Source organism: Ipomoea nil, unplaced genomic scaffold (genome assembly GCF_001879475.1).
Source record: "Ipomoea nil cultivar Tokyo-kokei standard unplaced genomic scaffold, Asagao_1.1 scaffold2036, whole genome shotgun sequence".
Taxonomy (NCBI): Eukaryota; Viridiplantae; Streptophyta; class Magnoliopsida; order Solanales; family Convolvulaceae; genus Ipomoea; species Ipomoea nil.
Genome location: NW_017618464.1, coordinates 7,362,314 through 7,379,613, shown reverse-complemented (window position 1 = coordinate 7,379,613; position 17,300 = coordinate 7,362,314). Strand labels below are relative to the sequence as shown.

Here is a 17,300-nt window from a genome sequence, read left to right as displayed (position 1 = left end):
AAACCTATTTTCATAGCTATGATTTCCCCTTAGGGTTTCCCCCATATTATTGTGAATGGCGAGATTATGGTGATTATTATTGATGTTGATTTGATGATTCCATGGGGAATCTTGATAATCTTGATAATTGGGAGTTTCTTGATAATAATGATGTTCTTGATGATTAATTGGGATTTTGATGATTATGTGTTGTTCTTGATGATTATGATGTTCTTGATGATTAATTGGTATCCTTGATGATTATGTGTTGTTCCTACCGAATCTTGCAATTAGAAGACGAACCGTATTCTTGTTGATATAAAAGTGATTAGAACCCTAGGTTGTATCGTATGATCTTATTCTTGGATTATCGGGTGGGAAATCGCATGTTTGGGTGTTGATTATGTTTAGAAAAGCATGATAGGTTATGTGCCGTTCGTTTCTCGTATTTGATCCGTTAATTGGCTACGTGTTGTCGTTAATTGCGTGGTAAAGTGTCTAAGCATGGTTTCGGGTTCCACAACGGTTCCCGGGGCGCAATTGATGAAAAAGAGTCAGTGGGGGGTAGGTGGGGGGGTAGGGGACCCGCCACCTACCCACGACCAAGAATTACCGCCTGGCAGCGGGTCGCCGGCGGGCGGGCAGCTGCCCGCCGGCGACCCGCTGCCCGGAACACTAAAACCGGCGGGCAGCCGGCGGGTGGCCCACCACCCACCGGCTACCCGCTGGAAATTCGTCCCACCCGGGACCCCGGCTTCCCCGTTTGATGTTCCCCGTTCCCCGTGGTGTCCCAACGGACTCCGTTATAGTGCCTATGTCTAGTTTGATGTTTCGGGTACCGTTCGTAGGTTTATGAGTCTATTATATTGCATGCTAGTTGAATTGGTATCCCGTTGACCTAGGTGGAAGAAGTATGAACCCCTTAGGACTATTCTTAGTATGTGATGGATCACGCATAGGTTTTGTTATACGCTTTCTCCCCCTTCCCAATGTGTAATGTGGGTTGCATGTGCTTGCTATGTGTTATGTGTGCGTGTTGCCCCAATTCGGTTGCGATCGGATTGGTTATCCTGAGCTGCGGTTCAGAAGCCGGCTACAGTCAGATGGGAATTCCTGGCTGCAGTCGAATGACGGTATCCTGGGCTGCGGTCCAGAAGCTGGTTGTAGTCAGATGGGAATTCCTGGCTGCAATCAGGTGACATCTTTCCTGAGCTGCGGTTCAGAGGCTGGCTGTAGTCAGATGGGAATTCCTGGCTACAGTCAGATGACACACTCTATTGGGCTGCGGTCCACTGTTTGGTTGCGATCAAACACTATGATGAGCTGCGGTTCATCGGTCGGTTGCGATCGACCCCTCCGTGTTGCGATACGGGGCAGGGTGCTGCGGGGCCGTGTCAGAGCTATATGCGCTGACCCTCATGTATGGGCATGCGATTGGTCCTGTGGCGCCAACAAAGTGTGTTATGTGTTGTGATATGGATGAGTTGTGATTATGAGTGTCTTGGGGGATGTGACTATGGGATTTATATTGGGGATTGTTCATGTTGGGTTATGATCATTGTTTATGCTTTGCCTTATCTGCCTTATCTGTTGTGAACTGCATATGCTCGTTATAACTGTGCTTGTGTCTGGCTTTATCTGTCGAGTCATTCCCGGTTTTAAAACTAGAGTTCGTAGGATATATCTTCATGCTCAAAATGGTTTTCGTATATCTATATATATCTCTATATGTATTGTATTTCAACGCGTTGGAGTGGGTTACCAGCATCTCTGGCTGAACAGATATATTTGGCTTTCAGGCACAGAAGATTAAGTCACTGGAGTGCGCTAGAACTTAGAAGTAGATAGTTTCCCTTTTGGCCTGCGTGCCACGTTTACATATTTACGCTTTGAGGATATTAGTTAGTTAGCCTGTGCACTTGGGTTCTCTAGCCCAGGTGTGGCATAGCACCCCGAACGCTTGTATTTATATCTTGGGATTTAATAAGATTCTACCTTTATTATAAGTTTTAAATGTCTTGAAAATCTGGGGTGTTACACCGAGTCCCTTCCGGGCTCTGGGGGGGACGGGACTTGGAGGCGATGAGGTTCTGCTGGTCGGGACTGAGCCTCAACATAAGGTGTTGGCGGTACAACATAGCACCCTAGTCTGGGCTGAACGGTGCACCAGGCAAGACTAATCAAATCCGTTGACCTGGTCAGGCTTGCTGCTGGCCAATAGTAGCCGAGTTCCTTCTGGACTCCGGGGGGGACGGGTCTTATTTGGGGGGTTGTTGATTGTTCGCGTCGGCCTGTTAATACCTTATACACTCACCTTATGTAAAATTTATCGGAAATAGCTGGGGTCAGGGGAGCAGGATGTTTTTTTGTTCTATCATGTTCCTATTTTCTGCAGGTTGCTTCTTTGGCCTCTGAGGCACTTGACTGGTGTATAGGCTTTTTTGGTTTCGCCTTTGCAGGCATCTTTTGAGATAGACCAGGCCTCAACGTTGGTGCAAGCGGTAAGAAATTGCACCCTGGCCCGGGCTGAACGGTGGCCGGGTAGGGGTTTTTCAAATCCGTTGGCGGTAGTCCAGGCTTGCTGCTGGCCTATAGTAGCTAATCCCGTTAGGGTTGGTTCTGGTTCGTTGCTGGTGCTGATCGGGGGTTGATGCTATTGGCTGCATATTGCATTGGCCTGAGTGCCGAAGTTTCGGCCTGTGATCCGTTCTGTATTAGTCATGTTATCTTTGACTTAGGCCTGTGTCCTGATATTTCTATATGTTAAAAAAAAAACTTTATACTTAGCCGGGAGCATGTGTATTGTTGCTTTTATTCAGGGCAGTCAATAGTACCCCAGGAGATGTTGCGGTTGTGGTTGCAGCCCCGTTGGATTGCATCATAGTGCTGGGACGCTATGGTGCAACTAGCAGGGAGGTGCTATGGCGCGTGACAAGAAAGGTAGTTGTTCCTCTTGTCATCCATCTACACGGTTATATGGTGGGGCTGTGGCGCTGGTGAGCTACATTTGCATTTACATCCTTTCGAGCAGCTGTGCAGTCTACCTTTTACTTAGTAGCTTTTATTAGTATTTTATCCTAGCCTATGGTCTAGTTTTAGCTGTATGACTAGCATAGAACTTGGGGCCACGCATGTTATAGCCCCGGGGGCCTTCGTTTGTAATTTTATTTACTTGTTGTTTTTTGGGGGTTTAGGCCATGTAGGGTCTAACTCTCCTCGACCTTTTAATGGCTTTATGCCTTTTGCTTATTAATAAAGTTATCTTTGCTTAAAAAAAAAACCACCAAGCTAACGAAAGGTTAACAATCGCAGTTTGTGCGATTAAACTCCATCACCAAGCTACGGTCAAAAAGGAGAAAACTGGGAGCTCGGAGGAGGAATCAAAACCGGAGTCTCAGAACATGGATGTCACGGTGAAGGCGATCCCAGAGAAGACAAGGATCGCTCAAAATTCTCAACCCCCACATCTTGTTGGTGGGGAAATAAATGAAACTCAGATCGAAAACCAGCCCCCACCTCTTGTGGAGCAGCTTGGGGAAGAAAATAACCCAAGAATGAATAATCCTAAAGATCCGGCTAAGGAGCCATCCAAAGAGACCACTGGAAAGGCTCAAAAGACAGTGACCTTCGTAGAGGAGCAATCCAAAGAGGAACCTGCTGTAAAAGCGTCAGACAAAGGAAAGGCACCAATGGTGGACGTCGGAGAAACTATGGGAATTGGTAAGACCTCTAACCCCGTCTATGGTCGTGAGAATGCTCAGAAGGGGGCTGGTCCATCTCGGACTGGCCCTAGTAGCAAGGGAACCTCCACTGGACCAAACAATTTCAGACCTCCCCAAATGCAGAGTGCACAGCCTCAAAACTATGCATCTCTATTTCCAGGGGATATGGAAAAGGCTGGTTATGTCTTTGGAGGTCTCCCCCAAGTGGTAATTGCTGAGAAATCTCCTGGAATCCACAGAGGGATACCAGTAGTTAGGTTTGGAGATGGGGAAACATCACAATTGAAGGCAGTAGAAGGCCATCTCCTAATTGGGAAATTTTCCTGGGGCAAGCCACCCTTAGAGGATATAAGAAAGTACTTTGCTACGAATTTTATCCTAAAAGGGACCCTTGTAGTAGGATGGCTTGACCCTAGGCATATAACTTTAGCATTCTCTCAAGAAATAGATTGCATTAAAATTTTGTTGAGAGAACAGCTGCAAATAGGCCACTATGCAATGAGAATATTTAGATGGTGTTTGGGATTTAGCACTGAGAAGGAGTCAAGTATTGCCCCAGTGTGGGTAAGACTTCCCATGCTCAGTGCTCACCTCTTTAATGTGACAGCTTTGAAACAATTGTGTAAACCTATTGGAAAGCTGCTAGCTGTGGATCATGCTACTCTCCACTTCACCAGACCAAGTTATGCTAGGGTGAAAGTGGAGATTGATTTAATTGCACCTAGAGTAGGAGAAATTTTTGTTGGCTTTTTTGATAGTCCAGGTAAAGAAGATGAAGGCTATGTACAAAAGGTGGTGTATGAGAGAGTTCCTCATTATTGTGGGGTGTGTTTCAAACAAGGCCACTCTGAGGAGCATTGCAGACAGAAAGCTAGACTGGGAAACTTTAAACCTACAGAAGCTCAAACTGGAGCTGCCAGCCAGGGGAGGCCTACTGCAGAAAACCTGGAAAAAGGAAGAAATATAATGAAAGGGGAAAGTAGCAGAGGGAGGAGGGACAATAACCAGGGAGGAGGCTGGCAATAGGGTAGAGGAGGGCAGATGAATAGGGGTAGAGGGAGAGGAAGGGGAAGAGGTGGCCCATGGGAACAAGTGAAAAGTGATGATGAGTTACTTCAAGGGTGGAAATATGCTCCAGAAAATGAGGCAAGAAAAAAATACTTGGGCAAAGGATCAAAACAAAAAATCTGAAATGAAGAATAAGGGTAAGGTGATTAAAGATCAGGATGAAATAAATGTGGAGAGAGGGAGGGAAATATTGAGAGAAATGGTGGAAAAGGAGGGGGTGAAAAAGAATCAGGAGACTATAGGAGGTTGGGGAAGACAAAAAGAAAATGTCTCTGAAACTGGGAAGAGTAATGTAGGAATAACAATTGAGAACAGAACAGAAAATGATAACAATGAACAGGACAGAAGCCTGGGAGATAAGGAAAGTGGAAAAGATTGGGATGCTTCTAATACCTGGGAGGAGATTTATGAGGAGAGGGGCAATGAGATAGATGGTAAAGGGGAAAAGGCTGATATTGATCCAGGAGATGAGATTGAGAATCAAGAGATTAAACAGGAGGAAGTGAAGGAGCAAAACAGCAAAATTCTGAAACAACTTAATGTGGATCAGTCATCTGACATCACTGTTGGGAGGCTGACCAGATCCAGGTTTAAGGAGGGTGATTCCCTCCTTCAAGGCTTTAAATGAAGATTCTTTGTTGGAATGTGAGAGGAGTGGGCTCCCAAGGCTCCTCTCACAGGTTCAAAAACTTGGTGAGAGTATTCAATCCAAAGGTTATGTGTCTCCTGGAACCTTTTAGGGACCATAGTCAGATAGGTCAATTTGCTATGACTGTTGGGTTGGATAGCAGTAGATGCTTTGGCAATAAAAAGATCTGGATATTTTGGACTGGAGATGTTAAAACTTAGATATGGGAAATTGACACTCAGATGGTAACTCTGCAGGTGGAGCTGCCTGAAATTGGGGAAGTTTTCCTCTCATTTGTGTATGCAGATTGTGACAGAAGGATTAGACAAGTAGTGTGGAATCAAATTGAAAATATGGCAAGGGGGGTGGTGGGAAAGGGTCTTTGGGCAGTCTTGGGGGATTTTAACTGCATCTTGAAGGGTGAAGAGAAGCAAGGGGGTCTGCCTTACCAGATAGCTAAGAATAGGGAATTTCAGCACAGTGTGGACAATGCAAGTTTGAGGGAGGTATCATACTATGGTAATCCCTTTACTTGGTGGAATGGGATAGAGGGTAGTCAGGCAATTTGGAAGAGATTGGATAGAGCCTTGGTGAGTGAAAAATGGGAGGGATCTTTGAAAACTTATGTACAACATTTATCCAAGGTGACATCAGACCATGCCCCTTTAGTTATGGACCTGGAAACTCAGGTATTTTCAAGCAGAAGGCCCTTTACTTTTATCAATGCCTGGACTGAGCATGAGCAATTTCTGACAATAGTTCAACAGACTTGGGAAGGAAGGGTGGAGGGGAATGCTATGTATAGGTTTGTCTCAAAACTTAAAAGGGTCAAATCTGCCCTGATTGAATGGAATTGGACTGTGTTTGGAAACATTTTTGATAAGGTTAAGGAGTTAGAAGAGAAAGTAAGGGTTGTGGAAGATGCTCTACAGAATAATCCAACACAGGAAAATCTGATGGAATATAAATTAGCTCAGGCTAAGTTGCAGAAGCAGGTGGTGATAGAGGAGAAATTTTGGCAGCAGAAAGCTCATGTTCAGTGGGTGGTAGATGGGGAAAGAAACACAAAATACTTTCAGGGCTTGGTGAGGGAAAAAAGGAGAAAGCAAATAATTCATAGAATAAAAAATGAAGAGGGAGTTTGGGTGGATGATCAGGAACAAATAAGGGAGCTGGATGTGAGGTTCTTTGAAAAATTGTACACTGCTAAGGCAGTTTCCTCTGACCAAAGTGTGCTTAATTGTTTGCAGGTGCTGGTGACTCCTGAGGAAAATCAAAGGCTGATTGGAGCACCCTCTGAGGAAGAAATCAAAAGCTGTGTTTTTAGCTTGGGGGCAAACAGTGCCCCAGGCCCTGATGGTTTTGGAGGGGGGTTCTACCAATCATGCTGGGATATAATCAAGGAAGACCTGATTGTAATGGTAATAAGTTTCTTTGAGGGGAAGAGTCTAACAAAAGCAATAACTAGCACATCAATTGTGCTAATTCCAAAGACTCCTAACCCCTCAAGTTTCAGTGATTTTAGGCCCATAAGCCTGAGTAATTTTTGTAGCAAGGTGATAACCAAGGTCATGGTGGTTAGGTTGGCAGATATCCTCACTAGGATTATATCACCTAACCAGGCAGGTTTTATGAAGGGAAGAAGTATCATTGATAATGTGCTTCTGGCCCAAGAAATCTGTCATGGCATGAAAACTTATAGTGAGGATATTATTTTAAAATTGGACATGACTAAGGCATATGATAGATTGGATTGGGGGTGTATATCTTCTGTGTTGAAAGGTGTTGGGTTTTTGTGATGCATGGGTAGACCTTGTGAATAGAACTATTAATAATATCTGGTACACTGTTGTGGTAAATGGATCACAAAAAGGTTTCTTTCATTCTACTAGAGGTTTAAGGCAAGGGGATCCATTATCCCCTAGCCTCTTTGTGCTAACAGCTGATCTTCCATCCAGGTTAATAAACAGGGAAATGTCTCTATTTTCACAGCTCAGAAGGGGCCTCAAGTGAGCCACTTAGCTTTTGCAGATGACATGATTGTATTCACCACAGGGAAGTGGGGAGGTATTCAGGAGACTATGAGGGTGCTGGAGATGTATGAGAGGCAGTCTGGGCAACTGGTTAACAGAGAGAAAAGTGCCTTTTACATGCATAAGAATACCATAGGAGAGGTGGTGGAAAGAGTGGGAGAGCTTACAAGATGCCAATTTAGGGAATTCCCATTCACATACCTTGGCTGCCCAATCTACATGGGGAGGAAGAAAGTGAACTTGTTTGAATCTGTGGTTTCAAAGATAACAAGTAGATGTAAGGGCTGGCAAACAAGGCTGCTGTCCCAGGGGTGGGGGGAAATCAGTTTTAATTAAATCTGTGCTACAAGCTATCCCATCCCATGTTTTCTATGCAATGAACCCCCCAAAAGCAGTAATAAAACAGATAGAGAAAACATTTGCTAATTTCTTTTGGGGGTGTACTGAGGGTAAGCCTAGATATCATTGGAGTTCTTGGAAAAATTTGGCTAAGCCTGTGAATGAAGGGGGGGTAGGCTTCACAGGGATGCAAGAGATGGTTGATGCAGCAACAGTTAAGATGTGGTGGAATTTTAGGAAGGGGGAATCCATGTGGAGCCAGTATATGATGGCTAAGTATTGTAGTAGGTCCAACCCTGTGGTCAAGGGATGGCAGTATAGTGATTCCCACATTTGGAGAAGGATGGTGGAGGTAAGAGACAAGGCTGATGCTCAAATTGGTTGGACTGTGGGGGCAGGTGAGGTAAGTTTGTGGTGGGATGACTGGACTGGAGGGGGTGCCTTAGCTAGGACTATGAACTTGAATGGGATGGAAAAGGAAAAAGACAAGTTGAGATATGCTGTAGTAGATGGAAATCTGGATCTAAGTAGATGGGGGATCCAAGGCTGGAACAGAAGAGTTAATCTCAGGCCTGGGGTCAAGGATAAAATTGTTTGGAAGCCAACTGAAGGGGACTTTAGCTTGGCAACTGCAAAGAAGATGATGAGAGAACAGGATTGGGCAAGCAGGAATGCTGATTTGACATGGTGCAGAAGGTTGTGGGTCAAGGGGGTAGCATGGAAAATGGTTTTTTTTAACATGGAGAGTTTTCAAGGGTAAGATACCTTCTGATGAGCATATGATAAGGTTTGGATACAACATAGTGTCTAGATGCCCTTGTTGTGTGCAGCCTGACTTCTGTAGCTTGCAGCACATTTTCTGCAGAGGTGAAACTGCTAGGGAAGTTTGGAGCTTCTTTGCAAGATCTATGGGATTTAGAGTTCAGATATTTGGGATAAGGCAAGTCTGCCAGGCCTGGTGGAAAGGGAGATGGAAGAATAGAATGATGAGATTCATAGCTGAGAGGTTTCCAATGCTTGTGGTTTGGGAGTTGTGGGTTCACTTCACTCAATGCAAGTATGGAGGTGACCTACCTTCTGTCAAAAGGGTGATTTTCAAAGTGGCAAGGGACATGGCAGAATGCATAGGGAGGAGATGGCCTGCTTGGGAGCCTATTCCTCCTAATTGGAAGTTTATTTTAAAGAAGGCTGATAGTTTTAGTTGTATGAGGCTTGTTAAGAAGGCTGGGTGGTGTAGACCAGAGAAAGGGTGGGTCAAAATCAATGTGGCAACAAATAGAGATGGGAAAGGATGCAGTTTCTTTATAAGGAACTGCAGGGGTCAGTTCTGATTGGCTGGAGCTTATGAAGAGAGGGATAAATTAGATCTCAGATCCCTTCTTGTTATCATGATCCAGGACTGTTGGGCCTGGTGCAGAAGAAAGAAGATAGGGAATGTTATAATGGAGGAGGACTTTGGTTTTGAACAGAGTTTATGCCAGCCTCCACAGGAGATAAATGTGGTTTGGAAGAAATATAGTAGCCAGGTTAATTGTGTGGCTATATGTTTGGCAGAAAGCTGTAAGGGCATGGATATCATTTTTAATAGATATGAGGGGTTGCCATCAGGGTTCTGGAGAGTACTTGCTCTGGAAGGACTTCCCCATTTCTCTTTTGCTCCTGGGCCTGATTTTGTAAGATGAATGGTTTCTGGCTTGGGTCTAAGACATGGGTCCCTGGGATCTGAGTGATGATGGAGTTTAAGAGTGAGTCCAGGGTTCTTAACCCAATGATGATAACTGAGGGTTATGTGCCCCTGGCCTATTGAAAGGGGATGGAGGGAGTATAAGGAAGGCATGAAATGGTTTTGAAGGGAGAATCTATTTTGAGGGTGGCACAAGGAAGGGGTTAATGAGAGTTTTGAGGGTGGTGAGGGTGTTATAAGGAAGGAGATAAGAGCAGATCTGTGGCTCTTCCTCAGAAAGAAAGGGGTTATAAGGGGTTGAAAGAGTGGTGAGAATATGAGAAAAAGGAAGAGAGAAAAGTAAGGGGAGGGAGATATAAGGGAGGTGTAGAGCTGCCTTCATTCCAAGTTTGTTTGCTTGAGGGAACATTCTAATGAGATCCAAGATTGTGGAGGTGAGGGATGTTCTGCTCATAATGCTGGTCTGTGTGAATAGAGGGGCACTAATACCTTGGGGAGCAGATCAGTGAGGTGAAGGACTGAGGTCTGTTCTGCCCAAGAATGAGCCTCTAAGCTTCTTGATAAAGATGGAGAATGTGCCTGGGAAGCCAAATGGTAGAGGCACTTTCTGTCCAACCTTTGGGTAGTGCATCCCAGTGATAGACTGCTATATGGGCAGTTTGGAGGGGTGCACAGTTAAGCTGATTTAATGAGGGGGAATTGGTTAATGATGTTGAGGCCAACTGAGACCAGTTCTGCCCACCTACCAGTCTTAGAGGATGCATGAAACCCCAATGATGGCTGCTTGCCTGGGCAGACTTGAAGGTGCACAGGCCTGGGGAGCAGGTTTAGGAATAACCGAGATCTGTTCCCCAGTGGCTCATGGGCCCAATGATGGCTGCTTGCTGGGCAGTTCTGAGGGTGAAACAGTATGCTGAGGGTACTAACAGCAATTTTGCGGGGCAGATGTTGTTTGGTGGATCTACAATGGGTAGAAATGAAGCCATTTTGTTTTGCAGGTGGATGTTGTTTTGCAGATGGATGGAATATTGAAGATGAAGGCCTTGGTTGATATAGGTTAAAGAGATCCCGGTTCTATTATGTGCATATTTGTTTCCTGGGGCAAAAAGCTCGCTAGAAGAGATTCTTGGGGTAGCTTTTAGCCTTAGGGGCCCATTTGGGTTTGTGCCATGAATGGTGGGGTCTTTGTAGGCTCCAAGTATAGCACACACTCGGAGTTGGGAGTGTCTTTAGCTCTATTGGATCCATAAGTTAGGAAAAAAGGAAGAATGGGAAAAAAGAGAAAGATGGAAAAAAGAAAGATCAAGAGAGTATGATTGGTGGATGAGGGGGAATAAGGGGGAAAATGCATATGATAAAAAGAAAGAAAGAGGGAAAAGATGAAGGTCTTGAGGGAAGGGGAGAGTTGGAGGATAACCATCGCTTAGGTCGGGGTCATAAAGGTTCCCCGGGCTTAAAACACGGTACGCCGTGCCGTGGGAGTTGACCTTTGGCCTAAGGGTTGTAGGGGAGGGAGCCATCGCTCCTGTCGGGACCTCAAAAGCTCCCCCGGGCAAAACATAGTACGATATGCCGAGGGGAGTTGGTCTTGGGCACGAGGGTGGGGGTGGTGAGTACTACCGCTCAAGCCGGGACCCGCAAAAGTCCCCTCGGGCTAAACCACGGTACGCCGTGCCGGAGGGGATTGGACTTTGACTTGAGGATAGTAGGGGTAGACTAAAATAGATTGGATTCATGAGCTTAGGCATCGTTCCCAGCACTTGTGTGGGACGGGGAGCCTATTTTGACTATGATTGAGGATGAGTTTGTGAGGATTGGGGCCTTAAGGCTAGAATCTACCTTGGAATCCTTTTAGTTTGAGTTTATTAGCCTTAGTTTACATATTTGCTCATTTGATGAGTTGGGAGTTCTTCTTGGGGGTGGTCACTTTCGGACCACCCCTTGTATATATATGATTTTGTTTGTGTTGTTGTTATGGCCGAAAAGGCCAAGGACTTATTTGAGCCATAGTCCACTTTTGGGACTATGGCGTATGCTTGTAGACTCTTGGTTTTTGTTGGAATAAATGTACAGTTTTTATTAAAAAACAAAACAAAACAAAACAAAACAAAAACTTTATATTTAGCCGGGAGCATGTGTATTGTTGCTTTTAATAGGGCAGTCAATAGCACCCCAGGAGATGTTGCGGTTGTGGTTGCAGCTCGGTCGGATTGCATCATGGTGCTGGGACGCTATGGTGCAGCTGGCAGGGAGGTGCTATGGCGCGTGACAAGCAAGGTGGCTGTTCCCCTTGTCATCCATCTACACGGATATATGGTGTGCTGTGGCGCTGATGAGCTACGTTTGCATTTACATCCTTTCGAGCAGCTGTGCAGTTTACTTTTTACTTAGTAGCTTTTATTAGTATTTTTATCCTAGCCTATGGTCTAGTGTTAGCTATATGGCTAGCATGGGACTTGGGGCCACGCATGTTATAGCCCCGGGGGCCTTCGTTTGTAATTTTTATTTACTTGTTGTTTTTGGGGGTTTAGGCCATGTAGGGCCTAACTCTCCTGGACCATGTAATGGCTTTATGCCTTTGCTTATCAATAAAGTTATCTTTGCTTAAAAAAAAAAAAAAAAAAAAAACCCTAAACCCGCCTTGAACTCCTGTACTTTGTGTGGGCCTGCATGCCTGTATTTTGGCCTGCGAGCCGCTTCTTTATGTTCCTTATTTATCTTTCATGTACTATTACTTCATGCTGGAAATGAAAAGAAAAATGAAAAAGAGATGAATAAAAAAAATGAAACGAACAAAGAAAAGGGATTTGAGAAAACGAGAAAAGAAAGAAAAGAAATGAGGGAAAAAGTATGAGTGGTAAAATGAGGGATGGATAGGAAAAGAAAGAGTTGGGGTGAGTTAAAAAACAGAGAGTGTGGGAGGTGTTCCTAGAGGCTATGAAGTCCTGCTGGCCGGGACCGAGTCTCAACGTAAGGTGTTGGCGGTACAACATGGCACCCTAGTCCGGGCTGAACGGTGCACCGGGCAGGACTAATCAAATCCGTTGACCTGGTCAGGCTTGCTGCTGGCCAATAGTAGCCGAGTCCCTTCCGGGCTCCGGGGGGGACGGGACTTGGAGGCGATGAGGTTCTGCTGGTCGGGACTGAGTCTCAACGTAAGGTGTTGGCGGTACAACATGGCACCCTAGTCCGGGCTGAACGGTGCACCGGGCAGGACTAGTCAAATCCGTTGACCTGGTCAGGCTTGCTGCTGGCCAATAGTAGCTGAGTCCCTTCTGGACTCTGGGGGGAGGGGGGTGGGGGTGGACGGATCTCTTTCCTGGGGGTTTGCTGTTTGTTCGCGTCAGCCTGTTAATACCTTATACACTCACCTTATGTAAAATTTATTGGAAATAGCTGGGGTCAAGGGAGCAGGATGGTGTTTTTGTTCTATCATGTTCCTATCTTTTGCAGGTTGCTTCTTTGGCCTCCGAGGCACTTGACTAGTCTATAGGCTTCTTTGGTTTCACCTTTGCAGGCATCTTTTGAGATAGACCAGGCCTCAACGTTGGTGCAAGAGGTAAGAAATTGCACCCTGGCCCGGGCTGAACAGTGGCCGGGTAGGGGTTTTTCAAATCCGTTGGCGGTAGTCCAGGCTTGCTGCTGGCCCATAGTAGCTAATCCCGTTAGGGTTGGTTCTGGTTCGTTGTTGGTGCTGATCGGGGGTTGATGCTATTGGCTGCCTTTTGCATTGGCCTGTGTGCCGAAGTTTAGGCCTGTGATCCGTTCTGTATTAGTCATGTTATCTTTGACTTAGGCCTGTGTGCCGATATTTCTGTATGTTTAAAAAAAAACTTCGTATTTAGCCGGGAGCATGTGTATTGTTGCTTTTATCAGGGCAGTTAATAGCACCCCAGGAGATGTTGCGGTTGTGGTTGCAGCCAAGTCGGATTGCATCATAGTGCTGGGACGCTATGGTGCAACTGGCAGGGAGGTGCTATGGCGCGTGACAAGCAAGGTGGATGTTCCCCTTGTCATCCATCTACACGGTTATATGGTGGGCTGTGGCGCTGATGAGCTACATTTGCATTTATATCCTTTCGAGCAGTTGTGCAGTCTACATTTTACTTAGTAGCTTTTATTAGTATTTTATCCTAGCCTATGGTCTACTGTTAGCTATATGACTAGCATAGAACTTGGGGCCACACATGTTATAGCCCCGGGGGCCTTCGTTTGAAATTTTTATTTACTTGTTTTTTAGGGGGTTTATGCCATGTAGGGTCTAACTCTCCTGGACCTTGTAATGGCTTTATGCCTTTTTCTTATTAATAAAGTTATCTTTGCTAACAAAAAAAAAAAAAAAAAAAAAAACCCTAAACCCTAAACCCTGAAATAGTTGGGGTCAAGGGAACATGATGCTTGTCTGTTCTATCTTGTTTTCTATCTTTGCAGGTATTTGTTTCTCTGGCCTCCGAGGCATTGGCTGGTCTATAGGCTTTTTTGGTTCCGCCTTTGCAGGCATCTTTTAAGATAGACCAGGCCTCAATGTTGATGCAAGCGGTAAGAAATTGCATCCTGGCCCGGGCTGAACGGTGGCCGGGTAGGGGTTTTTCAAATCCGTTGGCGGTAGTCCAGGCTTGCTGCTGGCCCATAGTAGCTAATCCCGTTAGGGTTGGTTCTAGTTCGTTGCTGGTGCTGATCAGGGTTGATGTTATTGGCTGCTCTGTTTTCTTTTATATCGGTCTGTGTGCTGAAGTTTTAGCCTGTGAGCTGCCTTGTACTACTTATGCTATTTCTGGACTTAGGCCTGTGTGCCAATATTTTCCTTTATATTTAGATATTTAGATGGGGAGGAGGTGTGTATTATTGCTTTGTAGCAGGGCAGTCAATAGCACCCCGGGAGATGTTGCGGTTGTGGTTGCAGCCCGGTCAGATTGCATTATAGTGCTGGGACGCTATGGTGCGGCTGGCGGGGAAGTGCTATGGCGCGTGACACGCAAGGTGGGTTTTCCCCTTGTCGCCCATCTACACATTTATATGATGGGCTGTGATGCTGACATACTATACTTGATTCTCATTCATCGAGCAGGCGTGCAGTCTACATACCACATACTACTTGGTAGCATTTTTTATTTTTTATTTTTTATTTTTTATTTATTATTACTTAGCCTAGTATTTGGTGTAATGTTAGTGTTATGCTAGCATGGGACTTGGGGCCGCGCATGTTATAGCTCCGGGGGCCTTCGTCTGTAATCTTTATTTACTTTTGTTTAGATTAGTTTGTTGGATTTTGGTCATGTGGGGTCTAAGTCCTTTCGAACTTTGTATTTGGCTTCGGCCTCTCTTTTTTTTATTAATAAAGTATGACTTTTGAAAAAAAAAAAAAAAAAAAAAAACCTAAACCCTAAATGTAACACCACCAAAACAACAAGACCTAAAAACAAGTCTTAACACATGCAGATTAACAACAAAACTAGCACATCGGAAGATAAACGGAAACTGGATAAAAGAAATCAAAACAGGGGTGTTATGCCACGTATACCACACTAGGTAACGCTAAGGCGACAATCTGCAAGTGTATCACACTAACCCAAAACATAAGTCTAAAACAGTCTAAAACCATTGGCGCGCAGGCCACAAAAACACAGTCTAAAGATACAGGTGCTAAGCTACCAGGCTCTAGACATCGCGCTCGACTACTCAACACCTGAAAGAACACAAAGATAAACATCGGGGCGACGCCCGGTCAGCGAAAGATGCTGGTAACCCACCAATACCGTTAAGTATCATAAATAGGTAGATATAAGATATAAAAACCATTTTCGAAACGGAATACATATATATAAGTCAAAAGCCAAGATCAAAAGACAACACAAGACTCACCACTCACAAAGATAACACCGGGAACACGTCCCAACCACAAAGGTTAACCACACACAAGGATAAAGACTCACCCAACGGCAACACATGCCAAACAACACAAGCCTCCGTGACTACACACGTCACGAGAGAAGATAACACAACAACGGCTACACAAGCCCTCGTGACATCACCCATCACGAGTTGATATGCCTTCCTTATGCCCTGTTCCAACCTTATTGCTACCCCCAACCTTGTACCTTCAAGCCAACCATTGCCTCCAGAAATCCCCTGTACAGCCAAGTCCAACCTTATTCCTCCGGGACCGTCGTCCCCAACCAACAGACCACCAACGAACCACCACCAATCACGGCAACACATGCCCGGATAACACAATGTTATCCCCCAATCACGTGAACCTTTCTCGAAGGAACACAACTCCATAATCACGTCACGGCCACCACGAGGACCGCTGCAATACCTTGGTGACTAGCGTCCCATACCACTAATCGTGCAATCCAGGTAGAGCCACACACGCACCACCACTCACACGGATCAATCAACGGATTGCAAAGAAGGTATGAAACTTACTCAATCAAGGAACGGGTTACAACCCAACGACAACAACGATGAATAACACGAGTTATCATCAACCAATCGGAAGGTACAAACAACGCACACGCTAGCATTAAGACAACAAACTAGCATGCTTAACAAAGGGGAAACTCAAGATAGTTCCGAGGAACACACAAGACACCTCTTGGTTCAACGAAACACAATGTTGAACACTTAGCACGATTCAAGACACCAAAGATCCTACATGGATACCTACCATATAGCTCTAGACCTACGGAACATCAAGAAGACACTCAAATAGTTCCACAAAAGAACAACGGGAAGCCAAAAGATCAAACACCAAGACAACCGAATCACGGGGAACAAATCCCGACATCGCCACAACTATGTACCCGCGGGTGGACCCACGGGTAGCGCCCCACCCGTGGTCCCGCCCGCGGGAACAAGATCCCACGAGGCTGTACCCGCGGGTAGGCCGGCGGGTGGTGCCCCGCCCGCCGTTCTGCCCGCGGGAACGTCCCGATATCACAACAAATCCCTTCGGGGATTTTCTCCTCCAAACACAAATTCAAGTCCAAAACACACCAAATCTCACCAAACACAACAAAATGACTTGAACCAAGGAACATGCCAAGCACTGGCACAAAGGAACCCTAAACACAAGCTCTAGATATGCAATATCACAAGATAAATGCATAAACACTCACATTTCATAGCAAAACACAAGTAGAGTCCAAGAAATCATATATAGGTAAGCAAAATATGTTTTGTAGAGCATGGGTTACCTCTTGAAGACCAAAAGACTTCTCTTACACCACAACAAGCTCTCCACTAAGCTCACTAGCCAAACCCACTTCAAGATCAAACCAAAAGATCATAAAGATCCTACCTTTAAGAAAAAGACAACTAAGATGGAACCAAAAAGACTAGACAAGCTTAGATCTTACCCTTCTAGATGCCCAAATAGGTGAAAGATTGAATCTTGGAAGCATAACTTGGAATCTTGACAAAGGTCTCACTTGGCTTGAAGAACAAGCTACTCTTCTTTTCTAGAGAGAAGGTAGAGATATTTTTCTAGGAATTGTAAGGAATGAAATGAAGAAGTCTTCTAGGTTTAGATTACAACACTAGCTCTTGGTGAAAAGACAAGGATACCTTTACTAACTCTTAGAAAGTGTAAGGAACAAGGGAACTCCTCTCAAAGCACAAGGTACAACACAACTTAAAGATTGACTAGTCAAATACTAGTCCTTGAGTATTAAAAAAAATCAGGATTTTAGGAATCAATTCCTCAAGAGAAATAGAATTAATTACTCAATTAATTCATGGATTGGAGTGTGGATTTTTGGGTGTCACATCCTCTCCCCCTTCAAAGAAGTTTCGTCCCCGAAACTTGGGTACAACGAGTTAAAACGAAGGTAACAAGGAAACAA

At 45.0% G+C, this 17,300-nt stretch overlaps 1 protein-coding gene across 1 annotated transcript; it reads left to right on the top strand.

Annotated features, from left to right (window-relative positions):
- The first annotated feature begins 5,639 nt into the window (after positions 1-5,639).
- Positions 5,640-7,196, top strand: LOC109147876. Its single transcript, XM_019295535.1, has one exon. The coding sequence runs from the start codon at positions 5,640-5,642 to the stop codon at positions 7,194-7,196; it is 1,557 nt and encodes a 518-aa protein (XP_019151080.1).
- The last annotated feature ends 10,104 nt before the right edge of the window (positions 7,197-17,300 follow it).

What these genes read in the sequence shown, in the direction of transcription:
- LOC109147876 (XM_019295535.1), top strand. Translation starts at nt 5,640, where the DNA reads ATGGTAACTCTGCAGGTGGAGCTGCCTGAAATTGGGGAAGTTTTCCTC.